This window comes from Tinamus guttatus, unplaced genomic scaffold (assembly GCF_059628265.1).
Source record: "Tinamus guttatus ecotype Peru unplaced genomic scaffold, ASM5962826v1 Tinamus_guttatus_pri_ptg000032l, whole genome shotgun sequence".
Classification (NCBI taxonomy): Eukaryota; Metazoa; Chordata; class Aves; order Tinamiformes; family Tinamidae; genus Tinamus; species Tinamus guttatus.
Genome location: NW_028288566.1, coordinates 1,080,899 through 1,104,242, shown reverse-complemented (window position 1 = coordinate 1,104,242; position 23,344 = coordinate 1,080,899). Strand labels below are relative to the sequence as shown.

The 23,344-nt window shown below is 42.7% G+C and overlaps 1 protein-coding gene across 6 annotated transcripts in view; it reads right to left on the bottom strand.

Annotated features, from left to right (window-relative positions):
* ADGRB1 (adhesion G protein-coupled receptor B1) overlaps positions 1-23,344 on the bottom strand; it is a 257,067-nt gene that overhangs the window by 25,640 nt on the left and 208,083 nt on the right. For 3 of the 6 annotated variants that reach the window (XM_088531233.1, XM_088531226.1, XM_088531238.1), the window contains exons 22-25: positions 20,349-20,418; positions 12,931-12,997; positions 8,826-8,911; positions 3,113-3,211 (exon numbers count right to left, since the gene is read on the bottom strand). In XM_088531233.1, coding sequence (XP_088387359.1) covers positions 3,113-3,211; positions 8,826-8,911; positions 12,931-12,997; positions 20,349-20,418 — 322 coding nt within the window. The remainder of the gene's footprint in view (positions 1-3,112; positions 3,212-8,825; positions 8,912-12,930; positions 12,998-20,348; positions 20,419-23,344) is intronic. The other 3 variants (XM_088531260.1, XM_088531245.1, XM_088531253.1) reach the window with 1 other exon arrangement.

Sequence of the window (23,344 nt, the reverse complement as noted above, 5' to 3'; positions counted from 1 at the left end):
CATGCTGTTCCTCTCCACCACCCCGTGTTCCTGTTGTTTCACAGAGAAATGTCATTACCTTGGGATATAGCAATGCCACATCACAACACAAGTAGGTATTGCTACAATGCCATGTGACAACATGGAAACGCTTTGGTGACACTGCCCTAAGCATAACCTAGTGGGACAAAATCTTAGCCTGAGGATGAGAGCACCTAAGAGACCCAGCTCTGGAAGCAAACAAATCATGATTTTTGGTCAGAATGTCTAAAGCTAATTGTGTTTTTGCTCCTTAACTAGCTGGTGGCTTCTGGACTCTTCATCTTTGCAAAAGAAACAGGATAAACTGATGAATCTTAGAGGTTAGTAATGGAAAGAGAAAAAAGGTTTTTGTAGACAAAGATCTACATAAAGAAAGTTTAAGAGGTCTGGGTCCTGACAAAGGGCGAGCAGGAGAAGAAAACACAGTACATGTCAACAAAGATGTAAAGAGCCATTATGAAGAGGTAAGCGACCAATTCCTCTCATTACTCGTCTGACTGGTAGTTGGTACAATAAGCTAAAGAAATAGCAGAAGATTATAACTCAGAAAGCAGCTCCTGGCAAAGAGCTGTGGAAAGGGGGACACAAGATGAACGGGCTCCTCCTCACATGCTGCACAGAGCAGGTGGTTCTCATTTTGGAGAGCCATTGGAATGACCCTGCTTCTATTTCACAGCATTTCTGCTAAAGGAAAAACAAAGTACAAATATTTCCTTTATTCTTTCTCTTTCATATTATTCCTAAAAAACAAGAACATAAGTGTTAATGGAATCTTAGAGATAGTTTTGGAGGAATTCCCTTTAGTATTGTTTCCATATTACCAAAAGAGGAAAATTGTAGCTATAAAAGTACTACTGTGCATGTTATTACTGTGCACGCTATTATCATGCTCGAGGAGCACAGTAATACAAGGCTTCCTTCCTTCCTTGAGACTTTTTTTTAGCTATTTCAGTCTCAGATCAAATATTTTCACAAGTGGCAAAGACAAATGAATTATAAAGCACAATTAAAAGGAAGGAAATGTGGTAAAAGGCACCTTTTCAATGGAAAAATGTGCCCAGGACATACTCCAGAGCAGACCACAGGGAGAGAGCGTTGCTCTGTACCAAGCAACTGCGGCTAATTCCATGCCAGAGGAGAGCCAGGAATCCTTATGGCATCTAGTTTCTGCTAGAAGACTTCAGAACTAAATGGCAAAGCTGGCCCAAAGCTTAGGATCAATGCCAGAGGAATGGTAGTAGTGACAGCTAGCATAGTCCAAGTTTTGCCTTATTGACAATCTCATTTACAATAGATTTGAAGAAAAAAAAAAAAACTGTTCAGTTGCAGAGTGAAGTGGATGACAAGGGTCAGATCAGGACTGGGTGATTAATTTATCTATTATTCAGCTGTCATGTCATTTTGCAAGGACAAGATCATAGTGAACTTCAGGACACACAGCAGAACCAGCAATGGCATTAATCACTTAATGTATCTATCTTTTGCTGAAAGAAACAAAACCCAAAATATCCCATAAGCTTTTAAAAGACCCCTCCAATCTCTATCAAACCAATTAAACCAAAACATCAGCAGACTGGTATTTCAATCTCATTTTTCCAGATTTTAAGATAAATCAGAGGTATGTGATTTATGACAGACCACTGTCAAATAATCAAATAGTACAACAGAAGAATTTGACATTGTTTTCCTTAAGGAATTTACTATGAATGTTTTTAATAGTCTGACTGATTAACAGTAAGGTTTCTGATGGTTTAAACATTCCTCTGCAGACATGGAAAACCAAAAAGCAGTGACCTGCTAATTCTGACTCATGGTATGTGCTCTGGACCAATTTATTTCACCACCTCAGCTGGTCACTGTTGCAAAAGGTAAACAAAAAGCTCAGCAGTGAAAAAAATAAATGAGATTTTGTTTAGCTTTTGTATCTCATAAGAAACCTTAACTCTTAATAAAGGCTACCAAATCTTTTATTTTTTTTTCTCCTAACGACAATTGGTCATTTTTCAGAAATATACAATCTTTTAAAAACATTTTCTAGATTTGAAAACATCATGGAAAAAAAGAAGTGTTTTTCTTTTATGTTTCTACATTCCAATCATTAGATTGATCAAAAGTAGGAGCTTTACAAGCTGTAAATGTTTGAGACTGTTTCTTTTGTACATTTTATATAGCATATATTGCTCTAGACACTTAAAGCAAAATAAATAATTACCCAGAAATAATAAATAAATAAATAATAAAAGTAAAAAATAAAATTTCACGAGGGGAAAGATCAATCTTCCCTTCCTTGCTCTCCCTCCTACCTTAACCTCAGGGGGGAAAAAAAGCCAGCAATATGAATAGCAACAATTATTCCAGAAGAACAAAGTTATGACATTTTCAAAGCGATGACTTCTTTTTTACTAACTCTATTTGCACCCAAGAAAAGATCTAACAACATTTGATTTTCAAAACACAGAGCTATGGAATGCTTTAAGACGCTGAGATCTCATTGCAAATGCTGTTGGAGGACTGCAAGTGGCAGCCAACTCTTATCATATCTCAACTACAGCCCTATAAGTTATCAGACCTAACTCTAGCCCTGTCCAAAAAGAAAACCTGTAGGGGTGAATAACCAGCCTCATTGAAATCGTAGTCAATTCTCTCTAGTCTCATGGGAGTCAAGACTCAAGCACATGCTTAACTGTTCACCTAAACTGGAGTTTGAGGCCCTAATATTCTACCATCAATAGCAACCACAGTCTCTAACTCCAAGAACCAAGCTGAACTGGGGCATTAATTGTATACCCAAATTTAAGCAAATGAACAGTCCCATTGTCTTCCATGGGCTACTCATATGCTTACACATAGACATATTCTAAAGAGCTTTGCAGGATCCAGCCCATCAACTTTTGTTCCCAGGATGTTTCAGGAACCCTACACTACTCATGGCCCACAGAATGAGATCAGGGAGAAGGTGGGATGTGGGGATGAGGGCAGGGACATGGGGAGAGAAAACAAACAGGGGCTGGCAAAGGAGGGGAATGAAAGAGGGAAATTAAAAAAAGAAAGTGAGAAAGAAAGAAAAGAAGTTGAAATTAGAGGAACTAACATGGCGTTACTGGTGGCTGTGGCCGAAACTTCTGCAGAAGAAACTACTCCACACTTGGAACATTTGAGCGTCATGCCGTAAAGGGGCACTGCCATCTGACTGCAATTAAAATCAAAAGACTGAAACAAAACAAAACACTTTGCTCATGAACACAAACGTAGAAAGGAAAGGGAAAGAGAAGCCAAAAGAAAGAGAGAACGAAAGAAAGGAAGAAAGAACAAGGAAGGGAACCAACCAACCGTAACCAGTTTGAAAAGAGAAATGAAAGACAGAGGGGAATAAAACTCTCTCATCTGTATCATTCCAGATGCAGGAAATGGGAAAATGTGTGGTTCAGAGATGCGTTGGTGCTGCTGGAGTGGGTGGAACTGTGTTGGTGAAGGTTTTGCCAGATTTAGGGTGTCTCTCTCTGGCACCCATGGAAACTGCTCTCCCAGTCTCCACTGTCTTCTTTTGACTTGTTTTGAGAAATTGTTCTTTTCCCTTCTGGCTTTTTTTTGCTTGAGGAAAAAAAAAAAGTGTCAGGGTGGTACAGTAGAAGGCAAGAAGTAGGGCTATGGGGATTGTGTCTGCTTAGTTTGCTTCCTAAAGCAATGGACTTCGCAATAAGCAAAGCAATACTTTCGCCATTGACCCTTGTGTGTTAATCCTCACACTGATGGGAACACCTATGTGGCAGTTGACAACAGCAGGAATTGGGTCAATCTTTGATGACATAATCTGTGACGAAGCACAGGCAAAGTTCTTGAAGTTAAGAATGAGCTCAGGTGTTTTGTTGGGCTGTCGTGAAGGGAGGTGAATGGGCTGAGTACGTCTCGGTGATTTCTTCTCTCAGGTCTGGGGGAAACCTTATTTTGGAGCTGATGACATCTTTGGGATTAACACTGAGACTTGCTCAGATAGGTCTCTCTCTCTCTCTCTCTTTTTTTGTTGTTTTTTTTTCAAGATACCATCAATCCCTGGCCATCGTGGTCTGGGGCTTTGGGGACCCTGTAGAGACTCCCAAAACCTAGGTACCCAGTAAAGGGCATGCCTATCTGGTTCTTTGGAAGCTGATATGTACTGGTGTACAGGAACTCACCCAGCTGACATGCCACCTCTAACTCTGGAGCCCAGAGGCCACACTGGCTTCATATTGATCATTTGATCCTCAAATTTATTGATTTCTATGAACTGCCTAATAAGCATGACTTCCACAACAGACCTGGTCTAGGAAATGGACAGGAGTCAGCAAAACGTCCTGCAGACCTACACAAAGAGCCTAATATCAACAATGACATTAACATCATTGGTAAGGGGCAGAGGGCCTGTTTTTCCCAGGGAATGGTAGTGCAGTTGGTGAGAGATGATACTTGCAAATACCAAAGGTAGGGCTATAACAGGACCTATCTGGGAGAGAGACTAGAAAACTTGACAGATTCCTAATTTTTATGGCTATGTTCAGTCTAAACTAAAAAAAAAAAAAAGACATTGCTATGAACACCAGCACAGCATTATTGGTGGCCATGTGAGCTTACTTTTAAGTGGTTATTGATTGGTCTTTTAATCAGTTACAGTGACATAAGCCATTACTTCCTTCTAGAATAATGACTTGTAGTTAAGGCATCCCACAGCAACTTGTAGCCTTGAGACACAGAGAAAATTAGCTACTGTGTCAATAGATACGTATCTTTGAGGAAGAATGTTGTAAATCCAGTGAGAACAATGGCTGAACCAAAGATAAAGTGGGTCTTGAGAGGCATTAAGTGCAAGACCACTAAAAAAGATGGTCTATCCCCAGACCTATGAGCCACAAAGAACAGATCAGCAGAAAGACAGAGAGAGGCAGAGATAGGCAGCAAAAAGAAAGCAGATTCAAGAAATTTGATGGAAAACTATGCCAGAAAAAAACATGAATGACACTGAATCACAAAAAAAAGCTGGTCAAAAGACCACTGTAACACACAACTGTAACTGCTGTCAGGTGTATTTATGCAGAAAGCTGTAAGCAGTAAGCACAAATGTGAATGCATTTATATTCAAATTTCTTTTTGCTGGAGGCAAGGGGTTGTTAATACACTAAGTTCCTGCAGCAGGTTTATACTGGTGCATGTATGTATGAAATGGTAGCTAATTAAATAATTACAGCAAATAATGCATTCATTTAATTAGCTTCTTATTTGGCTTCCTAAATATCCACAATATTCATGAACTCATCTGGAGTGTTTGCTGGAGCCTAGATTTTGCTACTTACTGAATAGTGCGTTATACCATTCATGGCCTAGAGCGCAGGAACGCTGCTTCTAAAATGAAACACTCTCAGATGAAAGGCAATATGAATCTGTCCCTATTTTAATGCAATGATTACCTTTCCAATCACTTTTACTCTAGGCATTGACAATCCAGTGCTGTTGCACCCCACCAGGGCAGTCGAATATTTCTCACAAGATATTGGGGCAAACTTTCTCAAGTCCTCTCTATAATCGATGGGGAAAAGAAAAAATAAAGTTCCTCTAACAGGCAACTTGGAAGAACTAAATGAGGCTCTTGTCTCTCTCCAGTGGCTACAGAGGAAGCCCAGGGCAATTAAACTCAGCAGGCTAAAATTAGCATTTGTGAATATACCCTATAGTCTCAATTTTGTTCCCTGGCTGTGTGAGCACACAAATGCTTCTAGAATAAATACCGGCTGAATAAATTTAAAATTCATTTTAAAGGCTCCTGCGTACAACATTAAAACATTTGCTTTCAGTAGCACTCACGTCAATAGAGTTCAAATGCTCTCTGTGCAGCTGACCGCAAAAGGAGGCAGATTAGCCGTGGGGAACTGATTAACAATTCCAAGCACGTATCTGCTGGAAGGCACTTGCACGATTTTCTCCCTAGCTTTAGTACACGGTTAATTCCCAGACAGGATTCAGGGCAGTTTTGTGTGCTGATCCAGTTTTCACTATAACCATACCCATCTTTTAAAGCCTGGCTTTGTGGTCCATGTATAAAGTCATCGCTGCTAGAAAGTTAACGTTTTCTGACAGATATGACACAATAATGATAACTATTTTCTCCAGTAAATATAGGGCAAGACCTACTGTGTTTCAAGTACTATTTTGTTGTAACTGTTGGTTAACGCTGATTTGTTTGTGTCAACCAATCTACGCTGCAGTATGTGTGCTGGGCTTCTCTTTGTGTTAAATAGCTCTTTTCTCCCTTCTTTTTCTCTCTTTTTTTTTTTCCTTTTTGTTTTGCAACACTGAACCATACTTCTTGCCTCTGCTAAAGGAAACACAATGTTTCTTTATACCATCTCCCCAGATCCAAACATCTCCGAGGCAGTTACTCATTCCGATTATCTCCAGATCTACCCTCCAACACGGTTCCCAAGCCCAGGCCAGGAGCGGCTAGCTACAGCGAGGCGGGTACCAGACTCTCAAAAGCATTTCGGCATTCTTAGTGGGTGCACTTTGGAAGGAGAACAATATTGGCAAAATCACTTAGCACAGAGAAGGCTTAAAAGTACTGCACACACACACACGGACATGAAAGAGGGGGGAAAAAGGAGAAAAGAAAGAAAAAACAAAGAACATCAGAAAAAAAGGATCTTTTTTTGTTGTTGTTCTGTAGGTTTTGCTTTCAAAGTATAACAAGGAATGTGATCAATAACCAGACGGCATGCATTAAATAAGGATATTCTGTGTGCATTTAGCTTAGAGAAAGGGAGTGAGAGACTCACTGTTTTGCTAATCCAATAAATGATTTATTTCTGTGTTTGCTTTCAAATATAATTACCTTGATACTAACTCTGTTTGAGGTTAGGGTATTTTCTTGAGTTCTCTCTTTTTAAAGAAGGCATCACTCAGAATAAAGCACCCTCTCCTTGGTAGATGTGTTAAGCAATGTGCCAAAGTCTCTTGCCCTTTCCCTACTTGGAAACTTCCCAGCAATGGTATTCCCTGCTCATCCAAACCAACCCAAGCCTCCTTTTATTATCACTATCAAGGTACCACTCAGACTTCTGATTTTGTCCTGATGTAAGAGAAGGACAAGCTGTGGATGCTCTAACATCTGCCTTGAAGGGTAAAGGCACCTGAACCTGCAAGCCCTAAAGGAAGATCTTCCTTGGCCATAGTGAGTGGCCACGCTTCAGGACCTGTGGCCAAGGAAAAATGAAAAAATGTTTGAAGAAAAAATGTGGCTGTAGGCTACGGAGCTGGGAGGGCTTTTCCTACCAAGATTCCTGAGGAGCTATGCCACATGGACACCTCACTGCCACTACTCAAAGGTTGAGACTCCTCAGGTTCCTCCTTCTCTTGCTAGGTAGGAGCTAGCTTCTGCCCTCTGTTACTCTGCCATCACTTTGTGAAAACTTATTTTCATTGCAAGTAGTCCACAGTGCAACAAAAGGCACATTTAACCTTGACTGTACTCTTCACCTCAACCCTCTAAGACAACTTAGGGTCCTGCAGGACCACAGTGGATGGGGACACTTGTCCCCTCTGTGAAGCCCTGAAGTGCAATACACAGTACAGCAGGTATCTATGCTTCCTTCACCTATACAGACGTATCTACTTCAAAAACAGGCTGCTCTTCCTTCTAAATTTTTAGGCTGAGCTTGTAATCATACATGGAGGCATCGGAATATGTCCTGTTCTCCTTGTTCTCCCTTTGCAAACAACATTTTCCTTCAGAAGTATGTTCATTATCTACAAACACTATCAACTGCCAAGCAACCCAAGCAAGGCAAATGCCATCAACTAAGCAATAAGTCTTTTTGAAGAGTAGGTCAAGAGTTAGCTTCTCTGACTGAAAGAGCAGCCCAGGTAAGACAGTGGATGCCATGTATTAGCATCAGCAGTCGGGCCGATCTGTACATTTTCCATGCTCTGATTTGACTCAAAGCGTCAGCATGCCATTTTTGTCCTTGCTTAAAGCATGGGTTAGCCCAGGGATATAGTCTGAGCAGGCTGCAGCCTCGCTTGGAGAAACCAAGATGAAGTGAATTCTCATCCTGCTGGAGTTCACAATAAAATAGTCCTTGTCAGCAGTTTGGTGCCAAGCCAACAGGGCAATTGAGGCCCCGTCCCCTGTGTGAAAATGCACTTATAAGGGCTGTGGAATAGTTCCTTCAATTTATACTGTGAAGAAAAGTAGTTCTGCACACCCAGCGTTTTGGGTGTGGTGGCCGGGGACATGGTTGTGGAAAAGATTATTTAAATAACAAACTTTTCTATCAGAAGAGATTTACCTACCTCCGGGTTTTTCTTTCTGCTCATCTATCCATCTACTAATCTCTTCACTCCCAGATCTTCCAATGTCTTTTCCTGCAAGGCATTTCATCGCCCTCACAGCAAGGTGCCAAGCTTTAGATGTGACTTCTCTATCACACAGCCCACTCCACCGGCCACGCTCTGCAGTGGCAACTTCCTCTCTGATTTGGCTATTGTCTCTAGGAGTTGGTGTGAAGAGTGAAGCCATTTTAACAAAGAGATGAACTTCTAAACCTCCCTCCTGGCAACACAGTGCTGCTTCCTGGGGCTTTAGTCTCCACTGCACTGAATGACACAACACAGCATTGCATCAACAATTTCTTTGGTTTGCTTTGTTTAATTTAAATGTTTTCTTTGTTTTGTTTTGTTTGTCTCCAATTTTTCTTTGGATCCCTTGCCTGGTTATTGATCACAACCTTTTTTTGTTTGTTTGTTTTCATTCTTTACTTAGACGTATTGATAAGGCATACCCTGCCCGTTCCTTCAGTTTCTTATCTGTTATTCCATCTTTGGATACAAGTTTGTTAAAAACCAGAATGCCAATAACCATGTTCACCTGTTGAAAGAGAAACAACACAGTTTTGTTCTCAAGTGGTTCAGGTCAAACTCAGTAGCACAGAAGACAAAAGAGAAAATACATTTCGGCAAGTTGCATCCTTTGTTTTTTGCAGAAGCAAGGCCACATCCCAGCAGGCCACCACCCTTCCACCCCATCCCACCTCCCCTGACCATAGGTCAGTCAGTTCAAGAAAACAAAATGCAGCTGATGGCAGATTGGAGAGGTCTCTGTAAGCCAGGGGCAACCTGCAAATTGCTCAGATCAACACAGGACCTCCTGAAGTCTGATCTGTTTCGCCCAGTGCGTGCTTGAGTTCTATCAAGGCAAACTCAAGGCACAAGACCTTTTTTTTTTCAGGAATACAAATAGAAGATGGTCAATATTGGGGAGTAACAGTGGGTGACAGGGGCTACTTTTAATAGCCTCTTGAAATAAATATCCACAGGGAGATGCAGGCTGTGCAGAGCTAAGCTCTCACAAAGCTCCTCACTGCTTCTCCTTGAATACATCCTTTGGGTCGCTGTCACCAGCTGCATCTGTTTTACAACTCCCATCCAAACGTCAGCAAACTCTAAACATTAACACACTTGGGACACAAGAACATCACTCCATTAATAGGGGCACAGCACCGATGGTGGAAAAGAGTGACACTCTCCTGGGTTTGTTGTCAATGAAACATCTCATATTGGTAGAACAAGGAACTAGATGTTGTTCTGTGTGTGGGGCTTGCAAGGAAATGTGTAAGACCAAATTCAGAAATTCACATTGACTGAGAGTCTGAGTGAGTTTAATAGAGGTTCATCACACACATTTCCAGGGCAGGGAGATGTCTGTTCACACTAAGTCTCTATCTAACTGCCTACAGAGAAGCCTTTCTGAGTGTGCACTGATGGTTTCGGTAGGACATTACCCAGCTCCCTGATGGAGAGTCCACAGCTGGGAACAAATGGAAGAGCTCCCAAATAACAGATCTTTTCTTTTTCATCAGCTGCTGGGTCATTGGACTGTTTTCCACAGCTGCAAATCCAATTTGAGAGTATACCATGCTATTGTTTTTTAGAAACAAGGCTGGCAAGACTGACATAGTAACACAGCCAAGGATCAGCAGGAAATCTACACTGACTGTGTGCTTGGAGACAGAGTGAACTTAAACTCACTGGCTCTTCTTCACCATGCTGGGAGGCTGGTCAGAGCAAGAGACACCTTTCTTTAAGGTGCAGCAAAACAGCAGCAAAGATGAGGTTGAAGTGCGGTCGGCTGGGTCACTCCTGAGGCTTGGCACAACAGGCCTTGTATCCTTGTTCAGTTAGAGGAGGGATGACGATGAATGGTGAAGGCTTCCTAGTCACTTCTAAGATGAAATGTAAGGAGGACAGAAGGGTTTGGAGAAAGGCTTGTATGATCAATATCCTGCTGCGATACCGACTCTATTTCTTTACAAATGAGGACAGGGATGTGGCATGGACATGCTTCTAAGCATAGCTAAACACAGACACTTTGAATAGCCTGCAGTGTAGCTTTACTTCCTTAGCTCTGCGATGCCATTCAGAAGCAAAAGTACAAGTCTGAGATTGAGTCCTTGAGATAAGCGATGAGTGATGGCTCTGTCCTGACTTTACCATGGCTCTCCCTGCAGAGACCCACTGCCTTCAGCCTCCGCTGCACATTCTGCTGGAGCTGCAAGGGAACAATCTTAAGAATATTAGTTTGAGTAAAGATATTCTCAAACCCAGGACTTTTCTCTTATACTGAGAATAATGAGGGAGGGCATGGAAGGAGGGGGTTACTCCTGCTAATGGAAAAACCATGTTCACAGGAGAACTGCAGTACAGGGATGCTTGAATGGCTTGGGAGGAGTCACTACAAGCCTAAACAGCCTGGGTTAAGGCACAAGTAGTAAACCTGGCTGGAACCAAGCCAGCTCTGAGTAAGGTCAATTGAATGTCTACACATTGTTCTCTTCAGAGTTAGGATGACAAAGAGCATCATAGTTCATACATAGAACCAGATTCCATCTTCCTTTTTTTTTTTTTTTTCTCCTTTTTTCAGTGTTTCCTTGCATAATCACTGCTCTGCTGTCTGTGGATCAAGCTTGCCCTGAGAGCTGTGCAGCTGCATTCACTCGGCACAGCCCTGCAAGAGCCTCGCTGTCCTCATGTTGAGCCAGATGGGGTGACCTTCCGTCCCTGCCACGATCACCTGAAAGCAGGATAAAGTATATACAGAGCTCACTGATCTTGGCTCTGCTGCAAAGTCACGGTGTAAACTTGGGCAACTTATTGAGCTTCTCTGTTTCCCGGTCTCCCATTTACCAAAGTATTCAGTGCTGCTTCTTTTTGCTCTTCTCCAAGCTCCTCAGAGAATATACCTCCTCCTACCATTTCTAGGGCATCATTCTCAACTCACTTCAGTCACCTAAGAGTGAGGCAGTCTAAACTAGGTATGTTGGCTCTCTCTAGGCAGTGAAGAGGCCTCCGGAGATGATTCACTCTTTTCTAAGATCAGACGGACAAACCACCATTTACAGATGTTGATCTCTGTGGAAAGACATCACCACTTACAGCTTAGACGCTGAATAAAAGCAGAGCCAAACAGAAGAAAGCACAATTTTTACCATCATATTAACTATTGCTAACTATTCTGACTATAAAAAAAAGATTCTGACCCCATCAAAAACATTACTGAGAGAAATTCAACTACGATGTGCCTACAAAGACCTAGTGACTGGACAACATGAATGTCTGTTTATCCACGCCTTTTTTTACTCAAAAACTCAGGTCTGTTGTAGCCCTATGATAAAGAAAGATCCCAACTGATACAACTTGTTTTATTAAAGAGGAAGGGCAAGGGCTAACTTCTCTCTTTGTCATCATGATGAAGTGATGGCACCAAGACAGCTTGATGTGCTGTGACAGCAGTGAGAATACAGGTAGCAAGTTACTCTCCTTTATGTCTGCTACTGCTGCGGGGCAGTTATCCCTGAAGGCACTGCACGAAACAAAAGCTTGATGTGGAAAAAAAAGATAAAAAAGAATTCAAGTGTCAACAATCTCCTCCCTAAGAGACTCTCCACGGCACCTGAGGCTTACAGGCCTTGCAGGACATACAGCTCTCTCACTGGGCAAAACACTGGGCTGGAAAGTAAGTGCGGACTGTCACTTATGTATAGGGGCTAGAACACAGCGCTAAAACTTGTGTGAAATTGATGAAAGAGGGATTTCCTAGAGGATTAGCAGTTCTCACATTCCCTGAACCCTGTCTGCCTGTCAATATTTCTCATGGCCAGTGAAACTTCCACAGCAGGGAAGCTTCGTGAAAGGTATGTTATCACCTTTGAAGACATCTCCAACTCAGGTAGCACCTGTCAAAGAGTGGCTTTGGTGCTGTGTTGAAGCCAAGGGAGAAGGGAGAACAGAATGGACTCATGTCTAGCACATCCACCCCATGAACTGGTGAGAGAGTTTGGGAATGTCCACTTTAACTGTGCTGTCTCTTTGAGCTAGAAGCCGATGTGCTGTGTTCAGAGCCACACAGAGCTCCTTCAGCACTGATCTGAAGAGCTTCATTTCACCTCAAAAACACAATTCTTCTCACATGCACCCGCCATCTGGGACAGATTGGGAATAAATGTTGGCTATAGAGGTACAGCTTGGTCTGAGCTGGTTCTCAACCAGGAACAACAGTTTTTGAAGGCATTAATGTCAGAGTTTTCCACCATCATCGTGCATTTTCATCTAGATAGAGGAAAAACAAGGTAAAGCACTAACTAGATGTCTAAGGGACTCCAGAGAGCACAGAGGTGGAAGGCTGAGTGCCGAGGCGTATTATATTTCAAAATCAAACCTATCCCAAAGGATTACCTTGCTGCCTTCTAACACTTTGCTCTTTTCTCCTGAAGGGTAAGGTTATTAAAAGAATGAGTGGAAATAGAGAGGGACATTCTTGGATTGAAAGAAGAAGGGAAGTCCTATACAACAAAAAGAAAAAAAAAAAGGCTTTCAACCAAGCTCAAATACCAAAACAACAGCAGCCGCAGGTCCCACGAAGGCATAGAGAAGACCTCCCTCTAATGACAGCCAGCAGCTGGAAAATGAAGAGGGAAGAGAAAGTTACCCAGTGACTAATGTCACTGACAAACAGGCATATTTTTTTGTTTCTTCATTTTGCAGAGATCACCTCTGGAGGAGATACCCCAGAGCAAAAATGAAGTGTGTCACACCTAACAGCAAGCATTTTTTTTTCCTGTTCCTCCAGAAATCACACACAGACTTAGTTGCCTGAGGGTGAGTCTACAGAGCAGTGTTTGATTGTTTACAGTGGAACACATGTAAAATTCATGATGATGCTCTGCTTTAGACCATGTGTTGGAAATAGTTATGTTAGTCTGAAGGCAAGACCATGCTCCTGCCCTGTTCTCTCAGAGCAAAAATAGTGGAAATTCTCCCTGGTTCACTTGCTAATCATTTAGTTTGTCTGGCTCTGAGGCCCAGGACTGAAGTGTATTTTTGCTGATGTGGGGAAAGGCAACATGTAAGTGAAGTGGGAATTAACAGCCTTAAAGAGGATGATTATTGCTTTTCTTTCACAATATGTAACCTGAAGTGGCCTTCTCCTTTATCCATCAGCTATGTGGGAAACTTTGCCTCTTAAACTCTGAAAGTCTGAATTATAGTTTAGGTAATCCAGCTTGAGGAGGGACTCTTCTGATAAAAGTTGGTGTCTACCAGGTTGGTGCCTCTCGCTGACTCAGTCACCCTAGGTGACATTTCTAGTCAGTGGGAGATCCAGTCAGTGTAGTCCAGGATGAGGCATCTCCATTCAGACAGATGCAGGGCAGAGGAAGGACATACTCTAAACTCCACTGGTTGTTTTGACCAAATCTTCACTATTTAAGTAGTCTGGATAACCCAGACGGAGATATTACAGGGGAGATGAATCCCACCTCTCCTGTAAACAGTAGGATTATCCTGCAGGTGTCCCAGTGGAGTTGATACTGCAATGTCCATTCATGTGCACACTTACTGCAGACTAACATCTCCATAAAGACAAGCCTGATGTAAAAAAATAATAAAAAATTATAATAACAAAGCAAAACAAGCAGAGAAAGGTAGGGGAAATGCCACCCAGCTCCCATCCTCAGAGTGAATAGCAAACTGGGATTTTCAGGCCTGACCATAAGGACAGTCATGAAGAATTATAGCAGCACTGGAGTTGAAATTTCTATTTCATGAAGAATCCAAATACTCAGATCAATTTATGGGCTCATAAATTAGACACTCTGGGGTAAGTGAGGACGTGGATTCACGGCCTATTGACAACTCCACAGAAAGTTCCAGTGCGCATACTTTGACATGGTGGTACCCTGGAGAAAATGTGAGATGAAGTAACCTGGTTTCAACCATAAACTACCATGTATTTGCCACAGGATAAGAACAGGCAACCACAATGGAATGAGGATTTTCTCAAAGCCCTTCACCCTGCTAACCCTGCAGTAATTCGTTTATGTGACTGTACTCTCAGCAATATGTTTTCGTTCTGAAACCAAGAACTGCCTTTCAGAGTCTCCCAGGAAACAAAACCTTCTTGGAAACATTTCAATCTGTTGATCAGCCTCAAATGCTTTTGTATCAATTCTGACTTGTAAAAAATGTTTTTTTGTTTTCATCCTAAAATACAGAAGAATATTTTGGGAAAAAGAAAAAAAAAGTATTTGAAATTGGAAACAGGACATTTTGCTTTTCTCCCATGGCCTTTGTGTTGTTTATTTCTCAATTAAAGCTGTAACGTGTTAATTTAATCTGTTCTGAATTCCTTCTGATAGCAAGTTGTGCCATCAGAAACTGTTTGTGCAGTAGCAATAATAAAAAAATAAGCAGTTGGAGGAGGAAGGGAATAAGGATGATGCTTTGGAGGGCTGCAATGACTGAGAATCTCCCTAATTGAAAGAAAAGAGCAGAGGGAATAAGAGAAGTTCCCAAATTATAATGCTTCCTCGAAATTTTCAGTCCTACGCTCAACACTCATTTTGAGTCCACTTTTGCCAGGGTCTCTTTCAATCACGGAGTGAAATGACAGGTTGAATTGAAGAACAACTCCAGGAGCGAGGGGAACGTGACACCACAGCACAGAAAGGAGGAACATCTTTGAATGATGGAGCTGATAGCTCTGCATCCTGTGCTCAATTAGCAGTGACGATTTGGAATGACAGGGGCTTTCATTCCTGTTAGATCCCTGGCAGCCCCTCTCCCCCTTGGAGCTATGGGCTTTCTGAAGGGAACATTCACACATCACCAAGCACTGCCCTTCATCCTTTCTGACTGCCTGACCTCCGAATTACAGAGCCTAATCGAAGCATTTCCCTGCAAAGCTGTCAGAGACGGTGGCTGACAGCAGGGAAGGAGGACATGTGAAGTGATAGCTGAGCAGGGGAACCGACAGCAAACTCCAGCAATGTATTAGTGTGTAGTATAGATGCTTTATCCTCCTCCCTGTGAGGCATAGAAATATTTGCATTTTACTCAGAGCTTCCCCAGTGCTTGCAAAGGGAACTTTTTACAGATCTCTTAAATTGAGTTGCCACGGGAAGTGAGTTGTTTAGCAGTGCCCAGCAGTTCTAGGCTATCATCTCCAAGCATCTTAACAGCAGCTCTCGCATTCAGCACCAAAGACCTCTTTACAGCACGTCTGATGCCCCTCCGTGTCTCCCATGGCCCTGATGTGAGATAGAGGCCTTTTTGCCTTGGCCTTGCAGAAATCTGCCTTTGGTCAAGACCTTCTGCTTTGCTAGGAAGCTGGGAATGGATCTTGACAGGGTCATGCACAAAATTAAACATCCCCAGTGCAATAGTCAGCACATGACAAAGTCTGCAACTGGGATTCAGGGCTGTCTCACCAGGATTAATTCAAAGACTAATGTAGCAGCTGCTGAAATACCTGCAAGTGACATAAGTCCTGACCCAGTGACACAGAATAAGAGAGTAAGACACTGACCTCTGTCTCCTGTAAGCACTGAGGGACATCAGGAAGCTAAAGAAACTACAGGGATCTCCACAGGGAATTTGCTCTGTCCTTGCATTGCTCTAAGGTGACACAGGGGGAAGATTATGAGTTCCCAGCACGAGTAGCACAACCTCAGGCCTTTACTTCAAGTTTAGGAGGCAATTTGTCAAGCTTTAGAGGTCCAGTCCCTGGAGTAGCAGCTAGACTCAGTCCCAGGAGTCTTGGTGAGGACAGTCACTATTCAGGCAGTCTAACACAAGGAGGCAACAGTGCCTCGTCCTGCAGACCTGTGCTGCCTTTAAAGACTCTCTTTGAGATTGGAAGGACAGTCCTAGCAGGAAAAAGCATGGAAAAGGAAAAATCCAAACTGTTTTCCTCCTTTCACAGCACATGGATAGTTCAAAGCACTCCAGAAGTATCCTGAGCAGGAAAGACTGCCAGGGAAGGGCCATTCAGAAAACTATGGTTACACAGTCCAAATCGTGCAAATCATACTTAATTCTTAATTTGAATCTCTTTCTCATGTGTCACCTTAGGATTTAGGTCCCTCTATCCCTCCAACCTTGAGGTAGTCTGTGACTTCTCCAGGTTACAGCTAGGAGACGTTCCCAACTCTTAGACTGCTTCCACGTCTTGCTGGGACATCCACATTGAAGCTCAGTTGTCTTTCACTAGCACAGAAAAGTTTTGTCCCATGAGACTTTATACAAACAGAAGACAAGATGAAGGTGGCCTGTTGAAGGTCTACTTCAGCTTGTCAGCTTGGCTTTCACTGCTAGTGGACAGTCAATATGACACTGAGGCACAGTATGTACTTCATACATTATCCCTTCTACCACCTCTGCCCTGGGAGCCTGCAACTGCAAGAAAAGTGTGGCAATGTCTTCAGCAGTTGCAACCATCCTCTAGTGCTCCAATGTCTATGCCCCATAGATGGATATCACGCTTTTCGTATCACTGAAAATAGGGTGAGAAGAAAGCTGATGTGGAGTGAGAGGTCCCATGCTCAGCTATGCATCAGAAGCCTGTTTTGTCCTAATGCCTATTTCTGAGAGAAGAACAACTGGTGCTAATGCACTACTGCTAAGATCCTGAAATTACGGGGTTGGGAGAAGTTTTGAAAGACACTGTTAAGTCCCTTGTGGTTTATCATGTCAGCTCTTGTCCCCTGCTAGAGTATGGGACAGCTAGCCTAAACACTTGGGGGAAAAAATAAAGCAGATGTACAGACAAGAAATTGCCTGGAATAAAATTAAATGCTGAAGGAGTTACCAGACACCATGTGAGAAATATGCCACTTCACTGGAAGGGCTGGGTTGTTGCTAATGACTTTTCTTTCTTTTTGCAAGATGGAAACTTCATACCTTGAAAGTTTGCCACTGGAGATGGTAGTCTAGGACTGCTGCACATTGAAATTTGCTGCGCTCTACTAATTAGCCAGAGACTTTAGTGAGCTCTGGGCTTGAGCAAGTTTTGCCACAGACTCATACAGTTCTTCGACGGTCAGAAATGAATGTCCTTGCACTCAGCTCTGTTTTGTGCTTATTTGCTTTTAATGCAGAGGCGGACATCCTTGTGAGCATGTGATTGAAGAGGATAAAGACTCCAGGTCTGCAGAGGAGGACATGAGATTCACTCTTGCTCCTTTCCTCCTTTTCTCTGAGCCTAGGCAGATGTTTACTGGGAACGGGCTCTTACCAAGGTGTCTTGGCATGCTTTGGCATGCCAAATCCCCCGCCAGGAGTTCGGGGAGATGCTTGGGAGAAAAAGACTGGCCTGAGCTTGTATGTTAGCTCTATTTATCCAGGTCTGTAGGGCTGGGCTGGAGTTAATTAGCTCTATCTCTCAGTAAAACAAACGGCAGGAATTGCAACAAGATGGCAGCATTATGAATGTCTGACCAGAGGCTATTCCTTGCATGGTCAGGGCAAGTGCTCTGCAAACTGTGGCATAAACGGTGTGTCTCCGGAGGACTTTTCCATTGGATTAAGGACGGGAGCATGAGTGTAAATTCACTATCTTGCTTAGCAGGCAAAAGCCATCTGCAGACCAGTCTGATGAACCACACAGGCTTGCAGAGGGAGAGGGGCATGGACAGGCTGTCTTGGGAAGGGGACATGCAGCACAGGAGCACAATGGAATGAACATGCCCTTGGCGAGCATGGCGAGCACCCCGAGGATGCATCTGCAGAGGGTGCACACATGATGAGCACCCAGAACGTGCATGGGTGTATGGAGTGAGCATGTGTGCGTGTCCCCGCATGTGCTGTCAGGAACCTGCAGGGAAAAAGTTGGGCTTTTTCAGCCCTCTGATGCTTTTGAGTGTGACCATGATGTTTTTCAAGCCAGAAAATAACAGCACAGTCCAGTTAACCCCACTGGCATCAAGTTGCTGGGCAGCGAAGCAGGCAGCAGCAGAGATGAAAGGGCTGAAAGGAGTCAAGAGGATTAGCAACACAGGGAGGAGAGCTGCTCCAGTTCAGGGGCCCCTGGGAATGAGGGGAATTCAGCACAGCCCCTTGGCTACCTCACTCGTGTGTCACTTGGAGAGCTAAGTGGGAGTTGGGCAGGTTTTGTTGTGTGTTGACACCCTTTCTGCTGCCGTCTGGGAGGGCTTTGCTCCAGGGCAGAGAGGTATTGGCAGGAGCTGGGTCCAGGGCAGTGAGACAGAGGATGCTATTCTGCACGTTTGCCCCCTTCCTCCTCAGATTCCTTTGAGTGTCCAACATGGACTACGAAAATTTGATTCTTAGGCAGGAAGGGGAGGGAACTACGAGGCTTTTTGCACCAATTCACACCAGTCCTGATGCCTGAATATGAACATGAAAGGGAGAACAAATACAGAGGGCCTCCTTCTATTCCCCAAATGCTTGCTCAGTAGGATTTGTTCCGGTGGATTTGCACTGAGGAAAGCCCCAAAGGCATCAGACCTGCAGAAAGGCTAGAGGGCACTCGAGATCTCATTAAAAATCTTGAAAGCCAAGCTCTGTATCCTCTTCTCGGTCACTCAACAAGTGCTGGATCTCTCTTTGCCAGGACACTCGAGCTAAGGCAATTGAGTGAGGACAGGTACAACCAATGCAACCTGAGTCCCACATAGGCTTCAGGAATTGCAGCCTAAAAATTTGTATTTAACGGGCCTAGCTTCCTAAGCCCTGTGTATTGTACAGTAATTTATACCCATATTAAAGCAAATAGAAGATGCTTATATCTGTTTTTAACACTCTGTTGCCCCCAGAGTGCAAGCTCTGGACAATAGGGTGGTGGGTGTGCAGAATACAGTAGGAAAGGCCAGCTTTGCCTCTCTTTGGTTATAAATTTAGAAGCAGCAGGGACTCCTCATGGCATTTTTTTTTTCAGTGGGCCCACCTAACTTTTATCTGTTGCTGGCCAGATCTCCAGCATTTCTCTTGGAGATTGTTCATGTATTATACAGGTCACTAAACTAGTGAGGCTCTGGAGAAGGATGATGTGTGGTAAGGAAGGGCCTGTTTTATTGCTACATAATGCTATTATTTGGCTGCCACTGGACATAAAATTGTTCATCTATCTTTTTCACAGCACACTGAATAACACTTTCTTTTCCTTTTTAAGTTGCAATAATGCTCTGATCAGAGTGACTTCAGCCTTGCCTTAATGACTCTCCACAGTCTTTTTCTGCTTTTTCCACTCTGCTTTTCTTCCTCCTTTAGACGGAAGCAGTTCCTAAAGACTGCTTCCAAGACAAATCCTGAGCTGCTTCCAATGTGAGATTGGGCAAACAGGCAAATTCAGACTGTTTTTAAAAACTTGATTTGAAAAAATCATCCTCATTCTGCTGTCTAAAACTGAGCTGAGCATTTTGGAAAACCCAAGTCAAATCAGGCACATTATTTAATAGACCATCACAAAGGCATTTTTCATTTTTAAACATCCTATACTTTAAATTTTCCATGTTTTCCTCTATTTTTTTTTCTTCAAAGTGTTTTTATACTTGCATTAAGGGAATAGAACTAACCCTAATAAACACAGTAGTAATCCAACTTCTGCCAGCATTTTGTCCCTGATGATACTTCAGATGTGCTTCAGAAGCAAATACAGATAAATCCAAAATATATTAATGTCTGCTCTGCTCATATCTCCTTGTGAAAACCTCCTTCTTGTTCAGCCAAACCAGCTAACAGAGTTGCTCCCAGTCCAATAATAAGCCCTGTCTCTGCTGGCTTACCTCTCCTAAAGGTTCAACCATACATTCATGTTAAAAGGAAGAACGTGTAGAGCTTCTGGCTCTGAACTGGGAGCTGATGCCTTGAGGAGACAAGGCGGCAGGATGGCTTCTTCCCTTCCCATCCTCCTTGTCTCCCTTTATGGTGGACAGCACACTGAGAACGTAGCTTGCCACATTTGTTCCTCTAAGAGGGTCAGAAAGGAAGAATAGAAAAGTCCCTTTACTCACTAGTTCACGGTGCCGTATCCCTTGGCTTTAGTAAATCCCACGGAAATGGCAACCACCAAGGCAGGGAGCCCTGCAAAAACGAAACAAAAGAAAATCGGTCATTTCAGCATATGGGTAGGTCTTCTCCCACTCAGCCACTTGATAAACTCCACTCCGCCCAGTGTTATTCTAGCACCATCTGTCCCAGCCTGGGTCTTTGGCACAGGCTGAATTCAGGACTTCCAGAGCCAAAAGCATGAACCCTTGTTACTTCAGCTAGAGGAGTAAATTCCATCAGCGTGCAACAAGCTCATAATCTGCTACGGATTCACCAGTTCCGTGGGGACTGACAATGCATGTGGATGCATAAAATACACTCATTTTATTCTTAGGGACATTCTATACCTAAGACATGGTCAGGAATATCAGAGCATCTCCTCAAAGGTAGAATATCCAGTCACAGCCCAACCCTAAGAGCTAGGAAGACAAAGATTGAGGGCTATGTTCATTTATGAGGGCTATTTTAATATAATATAGGGAAAACTTAGTTGCAAATATCAACTGCAATGAGATGGAGCAGGAATTGGGATCTGATTTTTTCCTATTCCAAACACATTCTGTTATTACTATTGCAAATAATGAGTGTGTTAGTCCTCTTTTAAGCTCATGATGCACAAGTCACAGACAATTTAATTTGAGGGTGTCATGAGCTAACACTGCCAGCATAAGGTGGTATTTCAGGTGCATATGGAGTGAAGTTGGATTCTTGATCTTAATGCTAAAAGCTCCCATAAAAGTGAGGGAAGAGAGGAGAAGAAAATCTGCTGGTTATTGGAAAGTCAGGCCTGAAACTTGAAGTAATTTCATAAAAAGTACTGAAAAAGATGAACCATTAAATGCCTAGGCACAATCTGGATCAGCAGCCTGGAGGCAAAAGTCATTATGTCCTAATAATCTTTTCATCCTTCCTACCCCTGCAATGATAAACTGCTCAAGGATCTGCAAAGGAGACTGGGTGCTTTTCTGCTTCACTATTCCCATCCTCATTTTCCCCTTTCCATAAAGAATTGCCTGAGGATGGGAGAGTAACACCTGGTTCTTCAACCACAGAGGTCTCTGCGTGGCTTTTTATAGACTTGTGACAGCGTGAAGTAAGCTGTCTCAATGCTAAAGATGGGCAAATCCCATTAAGAATTAGTAGGATCAGTAGCCAGCTAGGATTAGCATTGCTTGACAAGGACCCTAATTCTTGTGCTGCAGAGGTCATGTCAGGTGGCTGCAGGAAAGTTGTAGTTTGGAGGGGAGCACAGAAAGAACATCCAAGCAATGACCCTACACTGTGGTCACTTGGCAATACAAATCATTGCAGGATTTAGTAACAGTGAGGACCAGCCTGGAGGTGTAGTGCCAAATTGACTGGAATAGAAAACGTTTTGAGCATTATCGTAAAGGAAAGTGCTTCTCCTCCCAAAGGAGATTCCTCAAGCACAATTCACTTCTGATCATCTCACGGCAAAGGTTTTAAAAGATGTCTCTTATGTTTTCTCCTAATCTACTATTGCCACTCTGGTTGAGCCTCCTTCACATCCCAGCTGGATATATTGTGGGCATCGTGGACATACCACCTGCACGGTGAATAGTGCAATAACATCAATGCAGCATTCCGTTGTTGCCTCTGGCATCAAGAATCTATATGTAAAAGGGCTTTTTTTTCAGGAGTAAAGAGTGATGCAAGAGGCTCCCCCCCTCCCCCCCCCCCGGAAAAGATAAAAGCTGGGTAAGACTCTGCCCAAAATAGCAGTTCGTTCTTCACAAAGTGTTTCTCTTAGATGTGATAATTATGCACAAAAGGCTGGGAACGTATCAGCTTTCTACAGAGTCGGGGAGGAATCCCAGCTTGTTCAGAGAAAGGAGCTGAACGAGGTGCATGTGAAGGTGCTACCTACACCCCGGGAGATGCGCTTGGCAGTGAGGGGTGCTGCGCTCCCCGCCTGGAAAGGAGCTGCAAACTCAGTGTTTGCTCACAGTTGGGTGACTACACTGAGAAAGTGCTTTGGCAAACAGCCAGATACGAAATTTCAATGATGTTTCTTAATTTTTTTTCTTTAATTTCCACCATCTTATAAAAAAAATCACAAAACCTTTATCCTATTTTTCAATTATTTGGAAAAAGTTATTCCTAATTTATTTATTTGTATATCATAGGTGTTTTACACTAGCCTTCTAGCCAGTGAGTCATGCCTGATAATTGCAAAGTTTAAGGGTTTTTTTTATTGCAAAAAGTGAATTTTACATTCACAATTCTAAAGAAATGTGTCAGAAATCTGACTGTAAGAGTTTTGTCGGGCAGGAGAATCAGATCATGTGCTCAGCATGTTCCATTAAAAAGGCTACTCACAAATAACAACTCCTAAGAGTCATAACTGTTATGAAAAAATGAAGTCCCACTCAGAGTCTGAGCCATGGCAGCATAAAAAATCCAACAGTGTAAAGCACAACTCGGTCATATAAAGAATGACAAAATGATTTCTTCTTTTCATGGAATAAATGTGATGAGTGAACTGTTTCTAGGGAGTTGTTCATCTTTCTGTTCTAAATAATTTAAAATATTTCTAATTACTACGAACTCTACAATGCTTTTTTTTTTTTTTGGAGAAGCAAAGCTGCATGCCCAAGAGAACATAAAAACATGGAATAAAACTCTCTGCTAATAAAAACCGTTGCAGCTCAGAATTTGGCAAAGAAATCTAGAACAAGGGCTTAGAATACAAATGTTTAATACATAAAGGAGGAGAAGAGGAAGAACCAATCTATTACAAAGTGAATTACGCTAATTATTTGAGATTATGCTCTATAAAGCATATTTTCTGCTTCTTTCCTCATAAGGGGGTCATTAATTCCAGCCTACTGTTAAAGTCTAAGAGCAGGCTGCAGATCTGAAACTCCCTTGCTGCCTTAGTTGGCTAGAGTGTTCTTCACTTCCTGTCCTAATCTATTCTAAACTGTTATTGTGCATC